Source organism: Antechinus flavipes, chromosome 1, assembly GCF_016432865.1.
Source record: "Antechinus flavipes isolate AdamAnt ecotype Samford, QLD, Australia chromosome 1, AdamAnt_v2, whole genome shotgun sequence".
Taxonomy (NCBI): domain Eukaryota; kingdom Metazoa; phylum Chordata; class Mammalia; order Dasyuromorphia; family Dasyuridae; genus Antechinus; species Antechinus flavipes.
In genome coordinates, this window is record NC_067398.1 from 706,728,582 (window position 1) to 706,746,727 (window position 18,146).

General features: G+C 44.0%; 1 protein-coding gene across 1 annotated transcript in view; it reads right to left on the bottom strand.

Moving 5' to 3' along the window:
• Nucleotides 1-2,611: 2,611 nt before the first annotated feature.
• The window catches only part of SPPL3 (signal peptide peptidase like 3), a 118,933-nt gene continuing 103,398 nt past the window's right edge, over nucleotides 2,612-18,146 (bottom strand). The window contains exons 7-11 of the mRNA XM_051972953.1: nucleotides 6,651-6,757; nucleotides 6,165-6,328; nucleotides 5,471-5,670; nucleotides 4,325-4,434; nucleotides 2,612-3,733 (exon numbers count right to left, since the gene is read on the bottom strand). Coding sequence (XP_051828913.1) covers nucleotides 3,662-3,733; nucleotides 4,325-4,434; nucleotides 5,471-5,670; nucleotides 6,165-6,328; nucleotides 6,651-6,757 — 653 coding nt within the window. The 3' untranslated portion in view covers nucleotides 2,612-3,661. The remainder of the gene's footprint in view (nucleotides 3,734-4,324; nucleotides 4,435-5,470; nucleotides 5,671-6,164; nucleotides 6,329-6,650; nucleotides 6,758-18,146) is intronic.

Here is an 18,146-nt window from a genome sequence, read left to right on the forward strand (position 1 = left end):
CCGGGAGTTTGGTGGAAACCAAGAGTGAGCCACTTGTGAAGCTTGTGGCCTAAGGTCCGGGCAGGCACCTTGTTTAAAAAGCTTCCTATAATCTTTTTATGCTTCGAAAGCCCAATGGGGACCTGATTCTTATAAGAAGGAGGAAGCGAATGCTGAGATGGAAAACATGGGAAGCTTAAGAGGAAATAGCTGAGCCTGAAGAGAGGAACAAAGCTGGGAATGTGAGCCTAGATTTGGGGGGAACAAGTTTCAAATGATTCAAAGATGACGTAGGATACCCTGGTCTAAAATTCTTCAAAGGGAAGTCAGTCCAGGAAGGACGGGAGTTGAAATTTCAAGATGAAAATTCTGGAACCACAAAGAGAAAATTCTGAAGGGAGAAAATGGGAGCTGCTGAAGGAGACAGATGTGCCCAATCAGAAAAGTTGCTGTGCAAGGTGATGGGATGCGCTTGACCTCTGACCCTCCATGGAAGGAGATCTCGGCTGACTGCGGTGCTGGGGGCCTTCTGGTCTTCTCCATAACCTTCAGCAGGTCCTTGCTCCTCAGCTGTTTGGTCTTCCTCCACTCTTCTGTCTCCTCTCTGGCCCATTTGTATCTCTATCACTGAGCAGTGATTATATATGGAGAGTGTGGGTGATAAGGAAAGCTCAGGAGAACCAAGTTCTTTGAAAGATCATGGAATAGGCAGGATTTTTTGCTTTTTTTTTTTTTTTTTTTTTGCGAATGAGATACTATTTGGATAAATAACAGAATAAAGAATTGGATGACTACCAAGTAGGGTGGGGGTGGGGAGGTAGGGGATGGCTAATGCAATAGATAACAAAATCTGGATTTAAAAAGATCTAGGCAGGCCACCTCAATGGGCTGAAATGAAGATTGAGGTCTTACAGTAGACCTGGTGGCGGAGGCCCAGTTAGATCTAGGGGTGTGAGGTGCGAGGGCAGGCAGGAAGGTCTGATGCGTACCCTGAATCTGTGCCCTTTGAGGAGTGGCTGAAGAAAGTGGATTTTGGCTTGAGAAGACATCCGGATGGTGGCCAAGTCACTGTTCGCTGTCCTCCAGTCTCTGGCGGGCTGTGGGAGGTCCTGACCGACAGAGCTTCCCCCAGCAGCATGGGTCACCTCTCGCTGGAGGCCCTCGAAGGCCGGCTACTTGCAGCACAGGCCGGACAGGCTGGTGTCCGAGGGCACGAGTGCAGCATGACAGATGGCCAAAGGCCCAATGCCATCTGTTTCCATTCAACACAAGAATAATCCTCAGGATTAGGGCAGCAACATCATAGATGTGGAAGTTTACTCCAGGGCTGGCGTTTCACGGTGTGTAGAGACAAAGCCCAGATGGATTCAGGGACTTGTCCATCAACACATTGGTGGGAAAACGGCAGAGCCAGGATTTGAGCCTGCCCTCTTTCTACACCTTATTTAAAGCCAATAGAAAAATGTGGGAGGATCATGTTCTAGAGTCTAAGCAGTTCTAATGACAGATACTATTTAGAACCCACTCTGAAATGCAAATGAGCTGGAGGGTGGTGCCTCTGGGAGATACCCAAGCCATCCCTGCTGTCTTCCCTCATCTAGTGGAACAAAATGGCCAATGAACAGTGCGACGTCTAAGAGACAAATGTTTCCGTCTGCTTCGGGTCCCTACAAACTACACGATTCCCTAAATTTCTAAGTAATGAGCATGTCTTCTCTGTAGAAACCACCTGATTACCTGGAACAGATTCAGTCAGGTTATGTAGAAAAAAGGAATGGCTCTAAGTGGTGAGAGGGGAGCCCCCTTCGGGGGTGTCTATTGGTGGGGAGCTTCAGGTCTGTGGAAAAGAGCTGAGGTTGGAGACCTTTCAGGCCAAGCTGAATAAGCCGAGGCAGAAAGAGCCTGCCTGTGGAGCAGCGTGGGGAAAAAAGTTTTGTATGTAAAATTCAGCAGGATTTGCGGAAGAAAACACAGTCCCATGAGCCTTATGATGCCTGGACCACAGCCTGGAGCCCCATTCACTCTGAGTTACATCAAAGGCTACTTAGAGTAATGGAAAAATAATTCATACAAAGAAGGATCTAAGCAGGAGCTGAGTCAAACAGCTGGGAGAAAAACTGGGCTCTTCCGGGTCCTGTGCCCTGCTTGCCCGCTGACCTTTGTGAGCAGTTAGTTCCACAAACACTGGGCAACAACTGCTATCAGGGCCTAAAGCTACCCAGGACAAGTGCTGGCCGTGTGGTCAGCCTGGCCAGAACCTGGCCCTCCACTTTCTCGAATTCCTGGGATCCAGAGCTTCTCTGAGGATTTCCTCACTTTAAACCCCCAGCCCCATGTTTACACAGTGTCTAAGGGCAACTCACTAGCTCTGGCTTAGACATCAAGAAGTCATGAAAATAATGTACCCAGAATCACTCAGAAAAGTCCACATTTTAACCGAGTCCCAGGGACAAAGCTGCCATAACACGTAAACTTGGACCAGGGTCACAATAGCAAAAGACAGGTTTTTGTTTTGTTTTGTTTTGTTTGTTTTGCCTTTTTTTTTCCTTTTTTTTTTTTTCTTTTTTTAAGGAGTGAGGGCATGGAAAATACAGAATATTAGTGAAACAAAATGCCAAAAATACAAAAAAAATAGAAAATAGAAAAAATGTATTTACACGTGGTACATCACTTGATCAGAAAGCACAAAGATTTCTGCTGCTATGATACATGCATTGGTTTAGGAAGAGACGGCTAAAAAACAGGAGAGGTCAGGGAGGGGCCTGTGAAAAGGAAAACAAGAAGGGCCCCAAGGGGCCCAGACGGCTGCTTCCCTAGTTTGCTACGCCGAGGGCACGGAGGCCACCCCGTGCTCCAGGGCCGAGGGATTCGAGGCCGGCACCGGGCTGGGGAAGGCTGTCCCGCGCTCCAGGTCATGGCGAGGCGAACGCACCTGACAGCTCGCGGCACGAGCACAGCAGAGCTTCCTCTCAGTTCATATATATATATATACACACACACACACATATATATATATATATCTCTATATCTGTGCATATATATGTATACACACACACACACATATAGAGAGAGCTATGTGTGTGCGCACACGCGCGCATGTACATGTATAAAAACCGTGCCCTTGTTCACTGCCAACACGACATCTGGGTGGAAATGGAATTCATTACAACAAATTCTTATATTTATACTGTAAGAAGTCACTCCATGTGTGTCTGTGGATTTAATGAGTCATTGAACACCACAGAAAAGGTTTAATCAATCCAAAAAAGATTCTTGTGACAGAACTTCTGTCTCAGTCTCTGAAAGGAAGCCCCCATGGGAACCCTGTCCCAAAGGGTACGAGGCTCCCCTGAAGTCCGGGTCCAGGGCTCCTGGATGGCTCCTTGCCACTGTCCAGGCCCCACCTGGCCCACTAAGGGGACAGTCGGGTAGGTCCATAAAAACAGAGAAGGGGAGGCCGGAACCTTCTCCACCTGGCTCCAATTCCACAAGCGCACGAGGAAGGAACCCAAGGGGGGGGGGTCTCTGGAGCCTCAGCCCCCTTTTCAATGCAAAGTCAGGTCAGACTAGCACCCCCGGCCAGGACCACTCAGGGCCAGGACCACTCTGGGAAGGAACAAAACCACCACCGAGTCAAGGGAAAAGGACCACAGCAGAGTCTGGTCACTTTCTGGCTGCTCCATCATACTTCCAGGAACCGTGAGCTGCTGGCCTTGGAGTGGAAAGGTTCCGACCACATGCGGCGCAGATCACCCTAGAAGAGGAGGAGACTGTGCGTCATTACGGGGCCCGTGGTCTCCCTGAAGCTCATCGTCTCACCACTTCTTTCTGGTTCTAGATCTAGGCTAGCAAACTATTTTTGCAAAGAATCCAGTGCTTGGCACACACATTTTACTCCCTACCGAGTCCCCTGTGACTGCAGAAATGCTTCATTTAAAGGCACATTCTTAGGTCCTCCCAAGCCCAACCTACAAAGTACAACCAGGTGGCTGCTCAGCCAAGTCTCCCGGTCAGGCCTCTCCCCCCTGAGCTTATGCAGACACTCCAACAGTACAGATTTCACCCCATTCCTGAGATTCAGAGTTTCAAATGAATATCTGAAAATTCTAGATCCACCCCATTAACACTCGAGCTTGATGCTGGGTTCCTTCTTTTAAATGAAGGCCCAAAGAGTCTCCATCGACAGCTCCTTTGACAGGACCCACCCGATCGCCAGGGGGAGGCCTGTCCGGGTGGAAGCTGCCCCTTGGGCTTCTGCCGTGGCAGCGAGAAGGCGGGCGCATGTGGATTCCGGGTGGCCTCTGTCAGGAGCGAGAAGCCCCAGGGCCTAAGGGGGAGGTCTCACCTTTAAATAGGCCATTGTGAGGAGCGGCAACAAGGTGAAGGGAACTAGGTAGAGGAGGGCAGGCTGGGCCGCACGGTGGATCCGAGACGCCACTGTCGCCGTCAGCAGACCTACAGGAGGAGCAGAGACATCAACGTGGGCCCCTCCCAAAAAGCCGAATCTGGAGGAGTTCTGCTACTGGACTTCAGGGTGATCCTAAAATGTTGGGGTCTATCACGTAACCATCTTATTCAGCATGAGAGGTGAGAGGCTCAGCTTTAAGATAGTTTAGGATCCCATAGATCCTGCCCAGCCCCAGGCCTGCTCAGCTCCACCCCCAGGGCCTCCTCATCTCCCCTCGGCCTCAGTCTTCCCAACCAGGGTCAAAGCCCCGGTTTAAGTCCACACTAAGCCTCTGACCCGGTCCGGGTGCCACAGAGCTCAAGCTGATATCTGGTCCTTCTTCTTTCATTGAACACATGAGCAAAATGAGGCCCAGGGGGCCAAGGGAGTGGGTGTCGGGGGAGCTTTGGCCCCTGCCCTGACTCCCAAGTCTCCACTTCCTCCTCTGTAATAAGGAGATCACTTCTGGGGTTTCCCTTCTGAAGTGAGCTGTGCCTCCTCATTTTCAGCCTTCCTTGGAGGACTTGGGGAAGGGCAGAGCGAGACCCCCAGGGTGCCACAGAGAGAAACATCCCTGTGCCCACAGAAGCTCCCCCGCAGCGCTCCAGGGCTGCCCCCCTGAGGCCGGGGGCTGGTGATGGGCCCTTGGCACGAGGCATCCATAGTCAGCACTAGGCCTCAGGCAACCTCCCATCAACCAGATGATTGTGATCACGCCAAGCAAACCTCCAGAAAGGCTCCAGCAGCCTGAGGTCAGCCATGATCGAGAGTCTTGCTTCTGTGCCCCTTCCCAAAGAGACAGGAGCTCAAGGCAGCATGGCCTGCTCTGGGGGAGGAGGCTGAGAAGACAGGTGTCTCAATACACACCATTATCCAGCCCTGGAGTCAGCTGCCCGCACGATGGCTCCCCACTGGTTCCTGGCTTGGCACTATACTCTCCAATGCAGAGTTGGGAGCTACAGTGGGGAGTTCCCGCACCAGGACGCACTCGGCTGCCCGACCCCAGCGGGCAGAGCAGACTTGGAGGCAGCAGCCGTTCCTTACCCACGAAGTATCCGATGAGAGTGCAGTGGAAGTAGGAGACCTTCTGCATGCGGCCCGAGATGTTGCCCGGCCCCGGCGCCCCGCACGAGTCGCTGCTCGCCTGCTTCTTGTAGTTGTCGTAGCGCAGCACGAAGCACAGCAGGAGGCCCGGCATCACGATATCGCCGATGCCCAGCATGGAGAAGTGGCTGCCCGTGGAGCTAGAGCAGACAGAGCCTCCTGAGATGAGCCCACGGGGCTGGGACCCAGGCATACGCCCGCCCGCCCGCCCTCCTCTGGGGGCCAGGCTTCCGATCATCTCTTGGGGAAGGGGACATTCTAGGATGGGACCTTCGGCTCAGGACAACAATCCCATGCTGGGCCCCGGTCCCCTGCCACCTCCTGGGCTGGGCTGGCTATCCAACAGTGGCCATGGGGGGAAAGCCCCCCTGGAGCTGCTGCAGGCTTAATGCCCCTCGGGGAATCACTCATTTACCATCAAAGAGCTGGGGCTACCATGAGTGTGTAAGTCCGTGTTCCTCATCTGGAAGCCTGAGATCAGGGATCACGGGCAGATGAAGAAGATCCAAGCAAGAAACAACCCCTGAAGGACAGCATTCGCCTCCCCCCCCCCACTTTGATGACTTCATCTGTGTCTCTGCCATCAGCATAGATGGCACACAAGGTGCCAAGAGCACAAGCACAGCCTTCTTACCTTGGAAAGACCAATTTTCCAGGAAGAGACAATCGAGGAACATCTCGACCCACGTTTGGTCCCAGGTGAAGCTTCCGGGAGAGGACATCCAGGGGGTTGTCGGCCGGCTGGGTGGCCACCTTGACCATGACGTTGCTATTAAAGATGTAGGCAGAGAAAAAGACCTGGAAAACAGAGATGGACTTTCCTGTAGAAACCAAGAATACAGGAAGGTCTTCACTTTTCCCCTGCTTTCCCACTAAGAACAACTTATTAGTGTTCTGAGGGATCCATGTTTTTTCCACTGTAAAGATGTGTCCTGTCAAAGGCCATTAATTGGTTCATTAAAATAAGATTTTTGGTGAAACCCATTACAGGAAACAACTTATTCAAGTCAGAGTTCAGTGGGGAGGGGGTGTGTGTGTGGGCTTAAGGGCACAAAAGTGGATTGCTCTCCACCCGTAAACATGGAAGACAACAGATGCTTTCAGAACAAGGGACACTTACCCAGAAGACATCATAGATGAGAAGGCCCGAAAGGAGCAAACAGGACACCTTGAGGCTTGGCAGGCGGACGAAGGCGATCATGGCCACGCAGAGGCCCATGGCCAGAGCTGAAAGGGAACCATGGTCAGTGAGTGGCTGGGCAGTGGTGGGCGGCATCCCGGGAGATGGCACAGATGGCTGAGGCTGGGAGGCCTGGCTCAAAGGTATCTTCAAGGTCTCAGTAACTGATGGGACCTTTTTTTCCTTACCAACTATCTGCTTTTGCTTAAACCCTTTTCTCGGTGTCAAGTCCAATGGAAGGTCAAACACCACAAGTTACTGGGACTCGCCCTGCTCTATGCTGATGTCACTGATATTTGCAGAAATGAAAATTCCCACTAAATGTGAGCTCTCCATGGCCTAGTAGTCTAGGTGCAAGGAGAACTTGGACAGAAACTTTTCAGGATATGGAATCTGAACAAGAAAAAGAGAGTTTCTTATAGTTCAGTCCTTTCAGACACTTCATGAGCCCATTTGGGGCTTTCTTGGCAGAAAACACTAAAATGATCTGCTATGTCCTTCTCCAGCTCATTTTTCAGATGAGGAAACTGAGGCACACAGGGTCCAGTGACCTGCTCAGGTCACCCAGCTAGGTGGTGGCAGGCACAGTGCTTTGTGCACCACAGAACCCCCTTATCATTCCATAGATCCAAGTATTCCAATACAGCTATCTCAAAGATTCCTCTACTCACAATCACCAGGAGAAAATCTTAATTCAATTCATGCAGAGCTGGTTAAAAGCTTTCTTAGCTGGACTATAAACACAACCAGAATTTTTTTTTCTTTTTAAATCACATAAATAGTGTTTGGGAAATACAGAGAAGTAATCACATGTACCACACAGAAGGCTCTAAAAGTCATCTGCTTTAAGTAGCAGAGGCAGTAAAAGCCAAGGAAGGAATAAAGGGCCAGATGCAGAAGGCAGCTAATAAGGAAGAGGATGGCAGGAAGTCAAGACACGAGGCAGCTGATGCATATGTGAAGAGGAAGGTGAGGACTGAGGGGCAGAGGGAATATAGATCAAGGGCCCACAAGACCCAAGGTAAGGATCCTCCTTTCACCCTGGCTGAGAAGGGTCTCAACCCCCTCACTCTCTTTCTCTTTGCCCTTCATCATTGTCACCCCAGGAGAGAAGCTCCTCAAAGGCCTGTCTCTTCTGACAGTGCTTAGCATACTGACTTGTCCTGTAAGATTCCAGGGGTCAAAGAGGAGAAGGTGGAAGTCACACGGCCACAGCTGCATTTCCCGACGTGGCCCAGAGTGCTAGGAGCAGACCTGTTGCTCTTCTCGGGGACTGTGCACAATAGGAAGCAGTACTGATACGGACCAGCCTTCCAGACCAGGCATTTTCTGTCCATTTCTAACTTGGCGCCAGGATGTCATAATCATAACCTGACTTCTACCTGGATAACTGCAACTGCCTCTTCATCAGAGTTCCTTGAGGCTGCTGCCTTTCTCCAGGAGCATTTCAGCATTTCTGCTAACGTGGACCAATGCTGAGATCACATGACCTCTTCTCCAAGGCATCCATTGTCTCCCCAATTTGTTAGGGACCCAGTGCAAAATAGAGAACCACAGAAGCCCTGCAAAAGGTCCACCGAGGTTACCTCATCCAACCTGCGCCTGACGAAAAACTCCCTCCTGAAACATCCCTGACAGGATTCAAATTCTGTTTGGAGAGCCCCATTAAACAGGAAAATGCCCATGTCCAAAGGCAGCCTACTTCAATGCCCATGATTTCAACAATAATTCATTATGCACCTATAAATAAAAAACTGTTTTGGGGCAGGGGATACAAAGATGCAAATGAAACCAGTGAGTCCCTTGAAGGAGAGAAATGTCTATACTCTGCTCTGGAGAGAACACCAGTAGCTTTCTATGATGTGGAACTACTTGATTTAAACTCTGGCATGGATGTCTTGCTGGTGAATATATTATCCTCTTCACGAATCCATATTTACACTCTGTACATGTTATTTTTTCATGAAGATATCTTAGAATTTAAGCCCTCTGAGATGGACAATGGTATAATTCTCTGCACCCCTTTTAGAACAGCACCTAACAATTTTATAAATGTTATTTAATGAGGATAAGTTTTCACTAAAAGGGTCTCCGTTATTATCCCACTTCATCCTTAATACATGTTGCATGATCCGGGATGGGGAAGAAAGTGCTTCTGGCTTTTTCTGGTATCCCTCCTGCTTAGCAGAGTACCTAGCACATAGTAGACACTTTAAAAATGTTTTATGGATATATCCTAAAGATCACATTCCTGAATGTAGTTTTCCCAGATATCAGTGACAATATTTTCTGATAACAAATTCTGCCGTATTATCATAGGCTAAAAATAGCGCTACAAAAAGCTACTTAACTAGTTTGTCATTTTAGGGCTTGCAGAGATGAGATGCTAAGGCCTGATAATCTCTGAAGCCCTTTCCAATTCTGCTATTTTATAAACTATGAACAAGTTAGGGCAAATACAAGCAGATGCATAATCAGCCTTTAGTTAACACCATTCCCCAGTCAAACTCTCACAGATCTCTCCCGTGACCAAAGAATATCCATTTGCTCAGTTTAATATAATAGCTTGGGCGAGATACTCTATTCCCCCTCCCCCATCACAAAAGAGGGCAAAAAGGAATAGCTGAAATGTTCCCTCAATACTTCAAGATTAAAGAGATATTTATAAGTCTTTTCTTTCTTTGTCTAATACAAAAGCACTTGTCAAAATATCTAGGCTAGAAATGAAGATCACACATAGAATTAAAAAAAAAAAACCCTCATCCAACAATGATGCTTCAAAATAGGGTACATCTTCCTGTTGTTGAAATCTAGAAAATGCAAAGAAGCTAAATATTTCAATGTTTGCCTGGTTATGATCAGAAAACTACATTATTGTCATTAAGGAAGGGAGTCAAAATCCACTCCCAAGAAACAAGCAATAACTATTCTGAGGCTGTTAGGGAAAATACATTTGATCCTGTGCCCGGGAGAAAAAAATTTACCTACTGCAAAATTTGATAAGAAGTTATAAGTTCTGAGTTTATGAAAATTTAGGGAACATGTAACAAGGAAGGAGGCAAAGGGTGTTTGGGAATTATATATTTTTAAGGAAGTAATTCTCTTTTCAAATTGGCTTCAAATGGGCTTGCATCTTTTACTCTGTGCCCGCTATTCTGGGCCCACACATACAACCTGGGGAACGTACAGAGCCTGCCACCGTTTCTTGAGTCACAAAGAAAAGTTTGGAGGTATTATTATCCAGGGAATGTGACTGATACCAATTCCTGCATCTCATCAGAAACAGCCTGAATCCCAACTCAAAAAATACCTCTTGCTCCTCTGAACTTCTAAAGAATTTGTCATTGTGAATTTTTAATATCATAATAACATGATCAATGCCTCATCTCCCTTGGTGGACTGTCTCCCCGTGGGTGTGTGTGTGTATGAGAGAGAGAGAGAGAAAGAGAAAAAATGTATGTGTGTGTGAGAGAGAGAGAATGTGTGTGTGTAGATGCTATATGCCTACAGCAAAATACCTGGCACAAGATTTGTAGGTATGTTAAAGGATGTGGAGCCTGAAGGAGCCCTCAAACCTCAGAGAATGAGGACAATCTCTCATTCTAGAGGAAACAGAGAAAGAAAAGAAGTGAGGGGGAGAAGGAAGGAAGGGGATCTGGCACCTTTTTGCTCTACTGTGATGTATATTTATTTCTATAGCTAATAAGTTCTGTTTAAACACACACACACACACACACACACACACACACACACACACACACACAATTCTTATTATGAGTATATTTACCATGCAGAATCTGGAACTTAGGGAAGAGAATAATTTTATATAATTTGAAACTTAAAACTTTAAAACAGAACATGTGTTACATTGTAGCCCCTACTGGCAAAGTCTTATTACTGCAGCCTTACCTTCTCAGATACTAAATGTTTCAGTGCTGAGGTATTTTATTTTTCCAAATACGCAAAGATAGTTTTAAACATTCATTTTTGTAAGATTTTGTATTCAAATTGTTTTCTCCTCTCACTTCCCTCCTCCCGAAGACAGAAAGCAATCCGATATAGTTTAGACATGACTTTAAGAGACTTAAGCATGTTGACCAATGACCCACTGTGGACAAAGTGTGGGGCCTCCTCCTCGTGGAAGTGAGGGACTCCCGAGGCACAAGAGGACATTTTGAGGACATGCCAATGTGGGAATCTGTCTTGTGTAACTACATGTTGTCACTGGGTGGAAAGTGGGAGAGAGCAAATTTTAGTTGATTAAAAAATTTAATTTTCTTAAACTGGACTGTTTAAAACATTTATCCATTTTTTGTTGTTGTTCTGGTTTGTGATCCCACTTGGGATTTTCTTGGCAAAGATACTTGGTGGTTTGCTTCTCCAGCTCCTTTTACAGATGAAGAAACTGAGGCAGACACAGATTATTAAGTGATTTGCCCAGCGTCATCCACTAACTGTGTCTGAAGCTGAACTCAGAAAACAAGTGTTCCTGTTTCCAGGCTTGGTGCTCTACTCACTGCACCACCTCCTTGCCATAGTTTACCCTTTGGCACCTTTTACTGGGAATGCATGTCCCATAGGTAACAACCTTTCTTTCATCTTAAATTTTTTCCTTTCACATTTATTTTGTTTGCTGGCTCAGGGAGAACTTTTCTCCTCATGACAGCTTCCTGGCCACCTTTTTCCAGTCCAGAGTTGCATGCCTGCTCACTCCCATAAATTTATCAGTTGAGGGAGGAGAGTTGGGATATCCCATTTCTACTTCCAGGTGTTCCCCCAATGTCACTGCTTAGTAACTTCTCTATCACCCAAAGCAGATTCTTGTAGCTGGAGTTTACAAATCTCTAGGACACCCCTCCCTGTTTTCTTCAGTAAATTCAGTTCCTAGTTAATTCTTTTTCTCCTCAGCTCCCACATCCAGACTAAGAAATCTCAACATTTCTATCAACATTCCCTCAAACAGCCTCGCTTCACCATTCCTGTGACACTCCTATGCCCCATCTGCGCTCTTATTATCACCTCTCCTATGCTGGAAGATTTTCATCTTCCTGAACTCCCCAAGTCCCTCCTCTCATCACAATTTGTTGTCATTCCATTTCTCCCTCTGCCCTTGGACCCTCTTTTCTTCCTCTGCATCCAATGATTATTATTGTTATTTGATTATCTTGTCTTAGCCAGCCCTCACTTCTCTAACTTTCACACTGGAAAGCTTGAAGGGATGTCTTGTTGACATGTCGCAAACAGAACGCCTCTCACCCCCAGGCCTTTCTGACTATACACCCTTCCCTACTCAACAAAGGCCAGGGGCTCCAGGGCCAAAAAGAACAACCTATCACCTGCCCCTTCCCTCCCTTATCACCCGAGGATGCCAGCCTCCTTCCATCCTTCACAATTCCCTGTTTCTAAGCATTGCTGTCTCTTCACACCTACCACCGTGGCCCTCTTCCATTGGTCTCTGTGGAATAACAATAATCAACACTATTGGAGAAATGGAACCCATATGAACAATAAAAGATTTTAAACAATCCAAAGATAGGAGGAGGCAGCAGCTAGAAGGCTGACATCTGCCCAGGAAGGACAAAGATGGATGTCCCAAAAATCTGAATGCAATCTTTTAAAAATGTTTAATGTCCCCATCATTTTCTGCTCTGTGTAGCTCAGATTTTTGAACTTTCTAAGAACTTTTTATCAGCGGCTGTGTAGCAAGTAAAAGGACTGCATTTGTAATTCAAGCCATAAGATCATTCAAAGAATGAAGTTCTGATGCATCCATACATTTTGGTCGGGATTCCCCCAGAAAATGTCTAATGGAAAAAGATTGGGTGATGCAGGTAGCTGAGCAAGAGGACACTCCCACTGAGCCATTAGTCTGAGAGAGTATGGCATTTAAAAATTAAAAGAATTCTGGAATGTTATTTTTGCAAGTTTGCAGTATTTTATACTTCTGAAGTTATTAAAAGCTGAAAGTGATGTTAAGACTATGGGACATCCTGCGTAGCAGTTGCGCCAGAGTTGGGGATTTCGTTGGATCCAAATTATTCTCCAAGATATGTTCTAGTATATAGATGTATCTATGTATATCTATGTAATATAGATCTAGATCTAGTATAGATGAGTTCTATAGGCTCAGTGCCTATAGGTCTATAGGCCTATAGGCCGAATGTCCGATGATGTCCAACTCAAATCCCTCCTTTCTTATACTGACTGCGAGAATCTTAAATTAATTTTATGTTCTACTGTATTTTTATTTATTTAGTCAGACATTTCCCAATTATACCCTCTGGTCTAGGCAATAGACACATTTTACCCACTAAGTTTTGGAGTGAAGGGGAAGGGGAGAAATATTGGACCTTATTACCTCAAACCTGTGGGATATTTTGCTCCTTTAGTTACTTTGAAAATTGATCCCTTAACATTTGAAAATGTCCAACATAGAGAGTTTCTGGCTAGAGCTGGTGTGGTCCATTTGCTGCCATTGTCATTGTACCTCTAAGCATGCTTGGTGTGACTGTGAAAAAGTCTAAATAGATTGTGGTTCTGCTCTCCCTGGTGCAAAAAGATGCTTATAAACACGTGTACAGCACTTCCTTCTGGCTTCCTCTCATCCTCCAACTTTACCCTGTAGTGCTCTTAGGAACATTTTGCTCACTTGAGTAAATCTTCTTTCTCAATAAGTTTACATTTAAAATGAGTTATTCCCTTGGTTACTCACACCTTCCATTTGGCAAGGAAGCTCAGGTGTCTAATGATGACAGAGAAGGTCTTTAATTTCTTTTGGTCTCATTATGGCAACCGATTTACATTGGCTAACTTCTGGATGAAATTATTGTAATTGTTTTTAAGTACCTTTTCCTTCATTCATTTGCTATACTGGGAGTATCAGTAACTTTTAAATAGCTCAGATTGGTTCTGGAAAGTAATTTGGAATTATGGTAAGAGGTGACTAATAGGTGATCCAGAGATCCCACTGTTAGGCATTAATCTCACAGAGGCCAAAAACAAAGATCCCATTATACATCAAAATATTTATGTTAGGATTTTTTTACAGTAGCAAAGAATTGTAAACGAAATAGATATACCTGGATAGGGAATAGAAAACCTATTATGAGAGATGAATGTAAAAGAATATGACTGTCCAACAGCAAAACTACAGTATAATGATCATCAACTGTGAATACAACAGTCCAAAATAATCCCAAAGGACTCCTGATGAAAAAGGCTCTCCACCTCCAGAAAAAGAACAATGGCGTCTGAATGAAAATTGAGGCAGACTCTTTTTTACTTTTTGTATTTTTTTGGTGTTTCCTCCATTCTCTGGGTAAGTTATCTTCTTTCACAATGAGACTAATATGGTAATATGTTTTGCACAACTGAACATGTATAACCAATATTAAACTGTTTACTGTCTCCAGGGAAGGGAGCGGTGAAGAAGGGAAAGAGAAAATCTGGAATTCAAAATTAAAAAAAAAAACCTAAATGCTAAAAATTGTCTATATGTGTTAAGTGGGGAAAAATATTTTAAAAATCATTATGCTGTAAGACTGAAGAATCTGAAGAAGCACTGAAATACTTATATAAAACTGATGAATGAAATAAACTGGGAAAACAACATTCCTGTTTAAATGGAAAAAAACCAAAACATACAAAATAGAATCTGGTGAAATTATAATAACTGCATCTATTAGAACTCTCTCAACAGTTAGAAGGATTTTATAGATAGAAGGCATAAGTATGAGATGAATACGAAGGGATATCTATAAAAAATAAAGTGAGCAAGGAATCTACTGGGGGAAAGGGAAAGAAAGGGAGAATAGGGTAAATTATCTCACATAGAAGAGCTGAGAAAAAGTTTACAATTGAGGGGAAGAGGGGGAGAAGTGAGAGGGAGGGGAAATCTCTTTAGAATTAGCTCAAAAAGGGAATAACATATACATTCAATTAACAGACACACAACAAACACACTGGGGGGAGAGAGTAGTCAGAAGTAAGAAGGGACAGGATGAAAGGAGAGAGAATATTGTAAAAAGGGGGAATAGGATGGAGGGGAATAAAGTTTTCTATAATAACTTTGAAAAAGATATTGAAGCAAGTTACTTTGTAAAAGCCTCATTTTTCAAACATTTAGAAAACCTAACTCAAGTTTATAAAAGAGCCATTCCCCAACTAATAAATGATCAAAAAAATATGAAGTCAGTTTTCAGATGAAGTAATCATAGCTATCTATAGCCATATGAAAAAAAAATGGGTATAGCCAGCTACACCCAGCGAAAGAACTCTGGGAGATGACTATGAACCATTACATAGAATTCCCAATCCCTCTATTTTTGTCTGCCTGCATTTTTGATTTCCTTCACAGACTAATAGTACATTATTTCAAATTCCGATTTTTTTTATACAACAAAATAACTGTTAGGACATGTATGCTTATATTGTATTTAATTTATACTTTAACATACTTAACATGTATTGATCAACCTGCCATCGAGGGGAGGGGATGGGAGGAAGGAGGGGAAAAATTGGAACCAAAGGTTTGGCAATTGCCAATGCTGTAAAATTACCTATGCAAGTAACTTATAAATAAAAAGCTATAATAATAATAATAAAAAGCATGAGCCAGAGGATTTGAGCAGGAGAGTAGTGGACTCACAAGATAGTGGGTAGAGGAGTGGGGAGTGTGTGTGTCAGACTTTTGAGAAATCAGTTTTCAGTGAGCTAGGAATATACTGGGAGAAAGGGAAAAGGAAAGAATAGGGTAAATTATCTCACACAAAAGTGGTAAGAAAAAGATTTTACAATTGAGGAAAAGAAGGGCGAGAGAAGGGGGAGTGGGTGAGCCTTATTCTAATCAGAATTAGTTCAAAGAGGGAATAACATATACACTCAATTGGGTATAAATACTGGAAGGTCCATCTGGTCCAGAGCTCCATGTCAAATCCCAATTCTGACACCAATCAATGTCAATTGGACTAGAACCAGCTTCTAACCGGTGGGTGACCAGAAATGAAACAGAATGGTCTAGAGACAGGAGAGTTAGGATACAAACAGAAGTTTGTTTAATTTTAGAGTGAAGAAAAAGAGTCCTACGGGGAAAGACTAACTCCTAAGGGAACAAGGATTGGGAAGTTGTGATGGATAGCCCTGGGGGGAAAGGAAAGCTAAATCTCTCATGAACACCTGATACTGGTCAAAGCAACACATTTTGTCAGAGGGTGACATCATCCTGAATGGAAAGGATTATTGTTATGCCAGCTTAGGAAAAAGCCTATTAGCTGGGCCTTAGTTCTAGGAAACAGGGTATCTCCAAAATATTTTGACAAATCTAACAATCCCAAGAGATAGGTGCTGTGATTGTCCCTGTTTTACAGATGAGGAAACAGAGAGGGAAAAAAGGTCAAATGACCTGCAAGATCAAACAACCACAAGTGTCTGAAGCAACATTTGAATTTATGTCTGACTTCCAATCGCCTCATGCTTCACTGTTTGTTGACGGGCCACCAGAGACTCACCAAGAATTTCAAACATCTGGCATATTTTATAAAGAATATTGCAGTAGCTAAAAATATATCAGAAAGGGGACTGAGGATGACTTCTGGTAGTCAGACACCATTTAAAATAATATGGATTCTGAGTCTCCTAACACCAATTCAATTGTCTTAACATATAGGAGGACCAATTCTTTAGGTATTCTGAAAAAGTCAAGCTTATTTAACTGTTCTTTCATCAACTTATTCAGCATTTGTTTGTAGCATTAAAAATACTACGCACCTAAGGGGCTGAGTTAACTGGAACTATCCAATTATCTCAGGAAGAAAAAAAGGAAAGTGACTTGATCAACACTGGAGTAATTTTTTATTTTTTTGCTAAGGCAATTGGAGTTAAGTGACTTGTCCAGGATCACCCATTTAGGAAGTATTAAGTGTCTGAGACCAGATTTGAACTCAGGTCCTCCTGATTTCAGAGCTGGTGCTCTATCCACTGAGCCACCTAGTTGCCCCTAACACTGGAATAATTTTAAAATAATAATCTACACAAGTAAATGAAAAGGATTCCATGTACATTATCTTCCATGCTCTCCCATTAAATCCTAATGTTTTTTTAACAGCCAATAGGAATTTGTTCTTTCACTCTAGTTGTATACATGTGTATATTATGTGGAAGTTATTTTCCTTCTCCCTAAAATATTTTTGGTATTTTCATTTAGCAAACTCCAGAAACAATCTTAAGTATTAAAAAGAGAAATCCAGGTGAGAAAAAAAGACAAGGAAAAGCTAGCACTACAAAATAAAAATCATTTAAAAAATTTATACATTTAATTTCATTGTTTAAGCACATGGTGGGTATGTAGATCCTAAACTAAATGACCAAAGTATATTTTTTCCCTTAATGATAATACAACATTACAGTGACAGAAACTTTACAATAATTTTATCTGTCATTAACTTCACATTTGGGGCCCTGAAATCAATTCAATCAACATTTATTAAGCACTTGCTCTATACCACAGTCCCTAAATTTCTCCTGCTCCCAGTCCTCCCATTAACCAACCTATATTCTAAAATCACCTCAATATGTGGCCCCAGAATCTACCTTTGGGTGGGCTCTTCCATACAAGTGACTACTTTTCAGCTTATATCCATGATACTATTTCCCCCCACCTCTTTTCCTCTAGAAAGTGACTCCTTTGACAACTTCATCTGTTGCTACACACATTTCTTATTCTCTGGGCTCCTATTTTACAACTCCTTACAAATATGTCTCGATATCCCCTATCTTTAAAACAAAACAAAATACCAACCTTTGATTTGATTCCATTAAGCTACTCCTCATATCATTCCCCAGTTTTATGAACTCCTAGAAAAAGCCTTCTATTCCCATTGCATAAACTTTCTCAAAGCACATCCACTTCTCTGTCTCTTGGGAATGTATTTCAGACAACTCGATCCTTCTGTGCTTTGGCACAGGCTGGGTATCTTTCCCAGTATGGACTCCCTTCTAATCTCTGCCTTCCTTGGAAGCTCTGCTCAAGGGCCACTACTTTTGGGGGTCAGTAATGCTCACCTTCCCTCTTTCTCCATTGTTATTATCTTCTCTAAAGAAATTAATCTGCACCTGTATTTTATGTATTTATTGCACTATGAGGACAAAGGATGTTTCCTTTGTGTCTCTGTTCCTTCACCATCAGGTGAATTTCTGGCACATAAAGAACATTCAATAGATGCTGGCTGAATGATGGTATTGACTGTATCTGTCTGTACAAGGAACTAAGCAGCAACAGAATGGAAAAGGATTCAAGCTCTGACAGCACAGACCTATCAAATGATGGTTTCTTGACATTAAAAAAGTAACCAAGAGATTAAGGAAACAGCCTGGGGTGTTCAAAGGGAAGACTAGAATGGCAAAGAGTAAGCTTGAAGGCAAGCACACCTTTTATGAAAA